General features: G+C 44.5%; 1 protein-coding gene across 2 annotated transcripts in view; it reads left to right on the top strand.

Moving 5' to 3' along the window:
- The first annotated feature begins 349 nt into the window (after positions 1-349).
- The window catches only part of UBASH3B (ubiquitin associated and SH3 domain containing B), a 169914-nt gene continuing 159525 nt past the window's right edge, over positions 350-10738 (top strand). Inside the window, exon 1 of one of the 2 annotated variants that reach the window (XM_027835673.1) lies at positions 350-508. In XM_027835673.1, coding sequence (XP_027691474.1) covers positions 378-508 — 131 coding nt within the window. In that variant the 5' untranslated portion in view covers positions 350-377. The remainder of the gene's footprint in view (positions 509-10738) is intronic. The other variant, XM_027835675.1, reaches the window with a different exon arrangement.

The raw sequence follows: 10738 nt of genomic DNA, 5'->3' as shown, positions 1-10738 counted from the left end.
TGCGAGGAGCGGAGGCCGGGGGCGGAGGACGGCCGCGCTCCTGGCAGCGGGCGCCTACGGAGCTCGGAGGCGCTCGGGGACCGGAGCCTGCAGTCGCGTCTTATCGGGCGCGGAGCAGTCGCTTCTCCGCGGGCCGCCTCCACCAGGAAGCCGTTGGAGTTAGCTAGTCTCAGCGCGGTCTGGCAGCGCCGCCGCCGCCGGCCCGGCCCTCGCCATCGAGCCGCCCGCGGTCGCCTCCGTCCCTCCTCCCGCCCGCCCGCCCGCGCCACAGCTTCGGCGGCGTCTCCTCCCGGGCCATGGCTGCATGCTGAGCCCGCTGTGGCTCCCGGCTCGGCTCAGCTCGGCTCGGAGGCGGCGGCAGCCCCAGCCCGCCCGGCATGGCTGCGCGAGAGGAGCTCTACAGCAAAGTCATCCCCCGGAGGAACCGGCAGCAGCATCGTCCCGGCACCATCAAGCATGGGTCGGCCCTCGAGGTCCTCCTCTCCATGGGATTCCCCAAAGCCCGAGCGTGAGTTAAAGGCACTCGCATCCCTCCTGCCCTGCCCTGCATCATTCCTTCACTCCCGGCATCCTCCCCTGCCCTCTCCTCGGCTTTTCTCCTCGGCCGCCGCCTCCCCTCGCCTTCTCCTCTGGGTCTGACTTCTCCGACGCCGGCCCTCGCCCTGATCCATTACCTGCTGCGCTGCTGGCGAGACCGGGCGGAGAAGGATGCTGCTGAAGATAGGATGGGGGAGGACCGTTTGAATGCCCTTTACCGGGGACTCCTGGGCAAGGGGTGGGCGCGTGTGAGCGCGCGCGCGTTTGTGTGTCCGTGCCCTTTGGTTCTCTTGGGGTCGAGAACGATTTCCCCCCCTGCCCTCCCCGCATCCCGACTGGCGGCAGTAAGCAGGTTGTCCCTAGGTCATTCCTGAGGTCCCTGTGGTAGAGCCGGTGTCACAGGCTGCCTGGAGGTGCTAACAGGGTCGGGGAATGAAATCCCTCTGGATCCCTCGCCCCATCGTGGGGCTGCTAGAGAGAGACGAGGGGACTGCGGAGCATAGAGACGCTGCCGTCACCCGCCTCCCCCCCACTGCAGTGGTTTCCCAGCTCCGGATGTTGGTTTCCCTTTGGAGTAGGAGGAGCGGGAGTGTGGGTGTTGCTGCATATTCATTGATAGAGTAGCTAGGATAAGATGATTTTCCACCTGGAGACCTGAGAGATGTTATTTCCCTCCTCCTCCAGAGGTGATGGGTGAAATCGGAAGGGGGCTTTCTAGGTAGAAAGCTTCCATTCTCCATAATTATCTTTTTTATCCACTCACCCAGGCCCGTGGTGGGAGTAGGGACAGCTTGGTGGTCCTTGATGTCTATTGGTGGGGAGGCCTGGCTGACCAGCATGAGGATCAGGAGGGAGCTGCCTGAGAAAGCCCATGTCAAGTTTGTGGGCACAGGAGGTAGAGGTGGCCTGCAAGAGAGAAAAGTCAGAAACACCATCCTTGTTTTATTGGGACTGCTGTCATTTTATCATATCCATTTCCTAGCCTGGCTTCCCAGAACCTTCGTTCTGTAATGACATCAGCAGAGAAGAGAGATTTGGGAAAACTTTTATCTGGAAAAGCCAAGCTGATAATAAGCGCACTTCCCTTCCTTTTCAGAGGCACTCCTATGAGATAGTTATGTCTCCCTTCCCCCACCTCTTGACTAATCTTGCTTATACTTTGGGAAGTTTGGTTAGTTCTGATCTTGGTAATCCAGGGAATTTGGAAGGAGTTGGGGAGTGGCCTTCAGAGGACAGACTGGCTTGACCTTTTCCCGTTTCCCTTTTGTTTAACTTGAGCAACTTTCAAACTCAGTTTGGGGTTTGAAGTACTCTGGGTTATAGGAACAAATAGTGGGCAGAGCCCCCAATCCAATTTATTGCTGGGTCTTACTTTCCTTTCTGAATGAAGGCATGAGAGATAGATCTGTTTGTGCAGTGGTTATGATTATCTATTGGTATTGGATGAAACAGGGACTTGGGGAAAATTGAGGAATACAGTCTTGTCACACACCCTTATAAACCTAGGCACAATTCTGGTATCTTGGCTTCCAAAAATGCAGGCAGTAGCCAGGGCTGAGGACAGGGGTGACATCATGTTTTAGCAGAAAAATAAATGGAGAGAAATGTTACTGGACCTACCACCTAATTTGGAGTCTTTCACCTTAATGTTATGGTCAGCTTTGTTCACCTCCCTCCACCCCAGACGTGAGGAAAATAGAGTGGGGGGGGGAGAATTAATCAAGCTCCCTAAGCAGTGGGGTGGGGCTGGGGGTGGACTCCCATGAGTCTCTATCTAACTTGATGACCTTAGGGGTGAAGTGCTGGTGAGGAGAGATCAATGCCTGCTTTTGTACCTAGGAAAAGAGGACAACTCAAGCATTAAATTCATTCTTAACCCTTAAGACAGCATTTAGGAGGAGAAGTAGGCTGAAGAGGGAGAGGAGGAGGGAGGACTATAATGAAAAAGTTCAAGGCAGGGAATGGGGCTTGGAATCTCTGAGAGAGGGAGATATAAAATATAAGGCAGCCTCAAGGAATGAGTGAAATATCCCCAGAAAGGATAAATCTAACACATGATAAGTAACCATGATAAAGTGGGTATTTGGAATTCATAGGGGTATTATAGTAGTGAATGACCTCAAAGAGCTCACAATCTTGACTATAATAGGTTCCTAATATTTTATTTTGTACATTAGCTACTTCTCAGCCAAAAAGACCTCCTCACCTCACCCCAGTACCTTTTCATTAAAAAAAAGAAAGTTAAGCAAAACCACCTACTAGAATGATTAAGTAGTGATGGCAACTTACCACATGTGTTAATTTCCATTTTTGTAGTTTACTGTTGTTAACAAAAAGGAAGGTTGTGTGCTTGAACTTTGATCATTTGGATAGGTTTCTTAATAAGAGAAGCAGAGACTGGGAGCCTTTCCCTCCTTTTCTTCCCCTTTTGAGGTTGTAAATGTGATTGGTTGTACCAGGTCCTGCCTGTAGGGCTCTGGGAGTTTTAGATGCCAGGGAAGCAAAGAGAGAACAGCAAAAGGGTGGTGGCCAGGACAAAGAAGTAGAAGTCCTGAATCCCATACTTAAGCTTTGCTCTTGCAGAAGTCACTTAACCTCTGCCTTTCACCTGAGCTCGAGTTAACTATGACTCAGAGGTAAGATAAATTAGTTAAGTATTTGTTAAGTGCCTGGCCAAAATAATACAGAGGGATATGGGTGCTAGAGAGGAGGGTAGCCTTAGGCCATATTTTATGTACAGCTGACTCCTCCTCTGGACCATATAAGGAGGAGCTTCTAGATGGGTGTGTGAAGAGTGGTTGAGGGGAAGGAGAAAGATTGAGGAACATAGTTTGACAGCTTCTATGAAGCTAGCTGTACAAGTTCTCATAATGCCACATTAGTAGGTAGTTTCTAGAGGCCACACAGCTGCATCCCCCTTCCTTCCTACTTCCATGTATATCTTCTGCCTTCTCTCTCCCTCCTCCCAAGAGGGAAGGGAGCTTTAACAGGGGAACTTTGTGAGAAAAGAATAAAACACAACCTTTAATTAGGAATATTTGTAGCTTCTGTGAAAGTGAGCAGAAAAGGAAATCTGATAATTTGCTCCTCTTAGGTCCAGTCATAGACTATAGCTGGTGGAAACTGGCCTGGTTTGAATAATAGGAATCTTGATTTTAGAGCCTGTAGAACTGAACCCCCACTTCCACCCCACCTGGAAAGGAGTGATCATATGAAGGCTGCCAGGCCCTTCTCTCTCCTAGGGGACCTGTTTGCTATGGCCAAGTGCCCTGGACAAGCACTGACTGACTGGCCCATCCTTGGGTGTCTCTTACATAGGATTCCTGACTCTGCCCTTACTTCAAGGCTGTTGTGAGATACAGAAATAATCAGGAGGCTCAGCAAATGACTAATTTTTGTTTGTTTGTTTGTTTATTAATGATTGAGTATGGTCTAATGAGGAAAACCTGGGGCTGGGAATCAAGAAACCTAGCTTTTACCAGAAACTGACTCTGTGACCTTGGTCCAGGCTGGGAGGGGCCCTTAGATAGCATCTCATCTAGTCCAGGCTTTTCATATATTGGAGGAAATTGAGAAGGAAGTGACTTACCCAGGGTCACATGGGTAGTAATCAGCAGAACTAGGATTTGAGGCCATGTCTTCTGACTCCAAAGCCAACTCCTCTTTCTTTTCTACCAGGATATAAAACCTCTCAGAATCTCTGACTTATAGAATGGGTATGCCAGAGGCCTTGCCTGTTTCACTAGGTTATGAGCATCAAGTGGGATCATGTACGTGAAAGAATTTTGCAAACTATGCCTGTAGTTATTAATTTTATTAATAACAACAATTATTATTATATGGAAATATACTAGGTCAGAAGACAGGATGTGAAACAAGAAGGCTGTTTAAATCTCCTAATTTTAGAGAACACTCCTTATTTTTCCCATTCTAGTTGGGATGGGGGAGTTCAGTGCAGTCAGCACTGGACTGTGATAAAAGGAGAGAGCATTTGCACAAGCCTTCTGTTGCTTTCCTCTGGCCAGTAGGCTGCATTTGATATGCCTCATTGCATAATGATGTTATTGTTTGTCCTTTGTTCTCAAAGTGGACTATGATATCAGGGAGGTGATACCATGACATGCAAGTGACTTGTGTTCAGTGAGGGAGGGTTGTACAGTCATCAGCCTCATTTTCTCCTCCACCATCTGGTTCCAGTGGCAAGATATAGATCAGGACAACTGGAGATGGCCCTAGATACAGTGGGAGACCTTGGTCTTTTTTAAGTTAAGGTCTTTAAAAGACTGACTGAGGCAATGCCCAGTCAGTAATTAAGGCTAGGTAAGAAATGACTTACATAATGATAAAACCAACTGGATACCAGAAGCAGGAGTTGAGAAAAGGGTTTCTTAGAGGCAGCTAGATGGTACAGTGAATAGAACACCAACCCTAAATTCAGGAAGACCTGAGTTCAAATGTGGCCTCAGACACTTGACACATACTGCCTGTGTGACCATGGGCAAGTCACTTTACCCCATTGCCTCAGAAAAAAAAAAAAGAAAAAGAGAAGGGTTTCTTGCAATTCCCAGGAATGATCATATCCAGTTGTATAGTAGTATAGGATAACTAGTATTATTATTAATGTCATTAATAATAAGCACTAAAGTTATTTCCGTAGTTCTGAGCCTATGTTGCACATATTCACAAAATTTCAAACCAGAAATCTCCACCAACACTGCCATTTGTGACATTCACCCTACTATAACCAAGAGGCACAAAATTCGTGTCCTTGACATTTTGGCCCCAGTGACATGCAGGTTTACATCATCTAGTATGATTATTTACCCAAATAGCCTGTAGGACATCCTGTTGGCTTCTCTTGGATTCTCTGAAAGCACCTCATTTTCAGTTGTTGCAATGCAGCCAACTTAGGGGGTGGAGCTTTCTAATAGAACATCCCAAGACTCTAAAACAAGAGTGTTTTGAGGAACTAAATGATCTCCAAGGATCCTTCTAGTTCTGATATTCTTTGAGTTTATGAGGTGGCTAGAGTGCTTGGCCTGAAGTCAGGAAGACCTGAGTTCAAATCTGGCCTCAGATACTTTCTTGCTATGTATAATCAATTAACCTTGTTTGTGTGAGTTTCCACATCTATAAAATGAACTGGAGAAGAAAATGGCAAACCACTCCAATATCTTTGCCAAGAAAACCCCAAAAGGGGTCACAAAGAGTCGAATACTACTGAAAATAACCAAAACACCAACAACCATGATAACTCAGAGTATGGAGAAATAACAGCAACCTATGGTGTCTTGGTGAGAGCCTTGAAAATTGTCATACAACCTTGGTTCTAATTCTGGCTCTGCTTCTTGCTTAATGTTGAACAAAGACTTTCACCACACTGGGCCTCAGTTTCTTCATTTATAAAGTCTGGGGGTTGAATGAAATGATCAATAAGGGCCCTTCCAGCTACAAATTGTATGACCTAAGGCATCTCCTGCTTGGTACCACCATGATGGTAGCTCTTGGCATTGAAGTAGCATGGTGTAATGCAGTGGTATTAAACTCAAATAGAGTTGGCAAGTTGAAGTAGAAAATCACAAATTAATATTGTCTGTATTTTCTTTTTTTTTTTTACTAAACATTTACTAATTATATTTTAATCTGGTTTGGGCCAGCATAAGGAGTTTGACACTTCTGATATCGTGGATGAATTGATCAACTTGGAGTTAGGAAAACCCAAGTTCACATTTTGTCTATGACATTTAGTAGCTATGTGACGATGAGCAAATTATTTTATTTCTCTGAGTCTCAGTTTCTTCATTTGTAAAATTATGGGATTGGACTAAAGGAAAGAATGAAAAGCATTTATTAAGCACAATCAGTCATGGTACTGGGGATATAAATACAAAAAGCAAGAAAAACCCTCCCCATGGGAAGTTTACATTGTTTTCTTGTTATTAAATGTTTTAATGATATCTTTTCCTGTTACATATATTTTCTTTCTCCCATTATAACAAAAAATTAAAAAAGGAAGAAATATATTTCAGCAAGATTGACCAACACATTGAAAAAGTCTGATGTCATATTCAATGTTCCATGCCCACAGCCTCATACCTCTGCAAAGAAGTGGAGGAAGTACCTTCTTATGAGAAGGTTAAATCTTAGTCATTATAGTTTCACAGAATTCAGTCTTGATTATTTTGTTCTTGTTTTTTTTCTTCCATTTACATTGTTGTTGTCATTGTGTTTCTTGATCCTGCTTTCTTTACTTTGCATCAGTTCATATAAATCTTCCCACACTCCTCAGTATTGATCACACTCATCGTTTCTTACAGCACAATAATGTTCATGTACCACAACTTGTCTGATGTTCCTGAATTGATGGGCATCTACTTTTTTTCTAATTCTTTGCCCCCACAAAAAGTGGATGGTGGTAAACAACACATTTAAGGGAGTGATGGCCAGGGAGGATTGTCTTTGAGGAGTCACAGGTACAGTGAGATGAGTCATAGGACAGGGGGTGACATGCCCTTTCCAGGAATGGTAGCATTGATTAGAATACTGTTCCCACAGCGAGAGGTGAAAGATGAGGACATAGTATGCCTGTGACATAGTAGGAAGATGGCCTGAATGGAGCATGATGGGCCTGAGGAGGGATAGATGAAGTGAACTTCAGCCAATCAGAAGAGCACCACCTCAGAATGGGAGAGAGGAGACCTGGTCTAAGGAAGGCAAAGCATAGCAGGTTGGCAGAAAGCATAGCAGGTTGGCAGAAAGTTAGCCAGAGTATAAAAAGATAGGATTGGTTGGACTAGATGACCTTGAAGGTCCATAAGGACCAGGTCATGGAAACTTGGTGACTCACAATTTCTTCATCTGTAAAATGGAGATGTTATTAATGGCCGTTGTGAGTATTTTAATTTACAGAGTGGTTGTGAGGATCAACACAGATTATGTAAAATACTTTACAAACTTTAAAACCTTATGCCTGTGATCATCAGATTCTTTGGCAGCCTCTGCCCCTAGTCTTAATAGTGTGAGCATCATGGGAATAGCAGGGTTTTTCCAGGTACTCTTCCCCGCTACTTCTAGATGGACGTTTTTATTAGTTCTTACCACTTTGGTGATTTCTTCTATGGAGTGCATAAAGAAGAGGCCTCAATGCTTTTCCTTCAACACTTCTTCATATACTTCTGCTCGGAGAAGGGTGGAGATCAATGGATTAATGATAGGTGTCCTACACTTGGTTTCTCTTAAAGTCTGGCAGTTTAGTTTTTCAGGGCTTAAGACCAAATTCCTGGGTCTTTTTTTTTTTTTCTCCTTAGATGGCACTGTGGAATGTAGGACAGACTTGCAACCCTTTCAAAAACCCAAGCCTGTGGGTAAGCAACAGCAGAGCTAAGCCAATGCATTCATTCTTTTACTGATGGTAATAAATAGCCTTGATTGGGAATTTGAAGGGGTACCATATGGTTGTCTCCTTCTGATTAGACTCCAATGGAGTTAGACTTGCACACTGGAGGGAGAAAATATGTCCTGAAGAATAGATCTTGTTGGCCCTGTTATGGGCACAGCCTCAAATAGGACAGAAAGAGACCTGAGAAAAATCTTATGCTAAGTCTAGGCCCCCTAAGCCCCTTTAAAAGACTCAGTTCTTTGTCTTCTTGGGTGGGAGGGAAATTAGCAATTGGACCTTTGCCCTATGGGGATCCTGTACATTTTGTCCTTTTTCCCTGACGGGAAGATAGAGCTTGGGTCTCCTGGAAACTTTGCCTTAGATTTAGGGTATGCATTCAGCCTGCTTGGTGGAAATTATCCCGCTCCACTGGGCTTTCTATACTATTGTTGGCTTGACTCATGCTTTTATCTTGAGATATGAAGGGGTAACCCTGCTAGCAGCAGCTAACATTTGTATATCACTTTAAAGTATATAAAACACTTTACACATATTACCTCATTTGATTCTCACAACAACCCTGTGAGGTAGATGTTCTTATTATCTTGATTTTACAGGTGAGGAAACTGAGGCTGACAGATTCAGAGGTTTGCCCAGGGTCATATAGTTAGGAAGTATCTGAGGTGGGATTTGAACTTGGATCTTTTTGCAAGTACCCCACTAACCATTATGCCAACTTAGAATGAAACATAACAGATAATCAGTCATGCCTCTTCTGCCTGCCCAGCATGGTTGGAAGTGCAATACAACTTTCAGGAAGGGGATGCTTAAGGCTGCATCCCAAATGAGGTGGAATCTGAGGTGACCTTGTCTGCCTTGTAGGATCAGGTTAGCAATGCTGGGCATGAGTTAAACGAATCTCTTCAACCAAACTGATTATTCCAGGCCCTGCTATTGCTCCATAGATCTCCATGATGGGAAAAAGATGTTAAGAACATGCTAGACTTTCTTTATGGATTCCCCCAAACCTCTATCCATGGGACATCTGTAGGGAGCTGGAGTAGTCATACTACAATGAGGTTCTTTATAGATTTTAGCTGCTTATAAATGGTTTTAAGCTGATTTTCTTCCGACCTTTATTGGCAACCCTGTTCTTTCCCCTTTAGAGAAACCTCTTGACTGTTGATTTTCTGGAAAGTAAATAAAGGAAAGATATGAGGTAATTATAGAGTAAGGAGTCATTTAGCCATTATGCATGGGTGTAATTTTCAAATTGGCTGCAGCATGTCAGTTTCCTCCATAATGCAAATAGTGTGGGTTAAATGAGAGCAGGGGGGTTGGAGTCCTGAGCCCTGAGACCTGGGGAAAACTAATCCTTCCTGGGCAGGAGAGACTCCCTCCTTTGTGTGTGGGTTCTGCTGCCCTGTGATTATTTGAAATGTTTTCTTTTTCTCAGTTTACACATTTCCAAATGTATCCTGCTGCCAAAATGCAAACAGTTTTCTTTTTCAAAGCTAGGAAAGGGCATCATTGCCCTGTGGGGTGGACAGATGAGTGATCCAAGGGGGCTCTGGAGTAAGCCAAAAGGAAATCCAGCTTTGAAGACTCGTCCCATTTCTCAGATTCCATTTGGGGTTTGTTGGACAAATACATAGTTTTGAAAGGGGTAGATCTGCTTGTTTAGAGTCATTCACTGGTGACTGTGTGTGTGTGTGTGTGTGTGTGTGTGTGTTTCCATTAAAAAAAAATATTTACTCTCTGCATCTGTTCTCTCAATGTTTACCCTTTTATCTTGAATAGGAAGTTCTTATTAGGGAGTGGGGTTGGGGAAAGATCTCTTATGGCTGTTTTCGTGGGTGTTTATAAAAATTTATTTAACCACATCGGGGAACTGGATGACTGTCTCTTTTGAGTACAAAATATCTATTTTCTAATAGGACCCTAAATGTAGAGCTGGAAGACTTCTATGCCATTTAGTCTAACCTCTTTATTTTACAGAAGAGGAAACTAAGGCCTATAGAAATTAAGTGAGTTGCTCAGGGTCACCAGAAAATAAACCTCAGAAAAGGGATTTCAACCCAGGTCTTCTGACTCTAGTATCAGTGTTTTGTTCATGTTAGTGATTGCATTTGTGGACTTCCCTGCCCTTGGGGCCCTCTATTTCAGCCAAGTTACTTTGCCCATCTTCCCCAGGGCCTCCAGGAATCAAGTTCAGCAAACATCTCTATCACATGTATGTGGAAACTGTGCCAGGCACTGAGGAACATGAAGATACCTAAGATAAAACCCCTGCCCTCATGGAACTTATAGTCTACCTGCCTTTTATGGGAGGCTTTCTCTGACTGTTCAGGACCATTGTGCTCTCTTGGCTTCCTAAGCTCTTGGGTCACTTGGCTGTACTCTGGTCTCTGATATGAAAAGGATATAAGCATTTGAGAAGGTTATTGTATGGTAGTGTGCCCTCCTTATTGAGATCATAAGGTTCTCAGGTGAAAGGGACTTTATCTTCTTCATTTAGAGCCTTGGAAATACTTGGTAGAGAGAAGACTTTCAGTAAATACTGGTTAAATTGAAAGCGGGGGGGGGGGGGGGATTGGTTTCATTATTGGATTGTAAACTCCTTGAGGTCGGGAACTGTCTTCCTTTTGTATCCCCAGGGCTTAGCACCATGCTTGGCACATATTAGGTGCTTAAAAAGTGTTTATTGAATTGAATTGACTGAGGCCCTTAGTAGAGGAGCTAAGATCATGCAGCAAATTGTTGCCCTGGCTGACTTTGAATCTAGGTTTCTAGATTTCCCCCTCCTCATTCCCAGCCCAAACC

This window comes from Vombatus ursinus, unplaced genomic scaffold (genome assembly GCF_900497805.2).
Source record: "Vombatus ursinus unplaced genomic scaffold, bare-nosed wombat genome assembly UNPS02014816.1, whole genome shotgun sequence".
Classification (NCBI taxonomy): domain Eukaryota; kingdom Metazoa; phylum Chordata; class Mammalia; order Diprotodontia; family Vombatidae; genus Vombatus; species Vombatus ursinus.
Note: the sequence above shows the minus strand (reverse complement) of the source record. Positions and strands in the feature narration are given on the sequence as shown.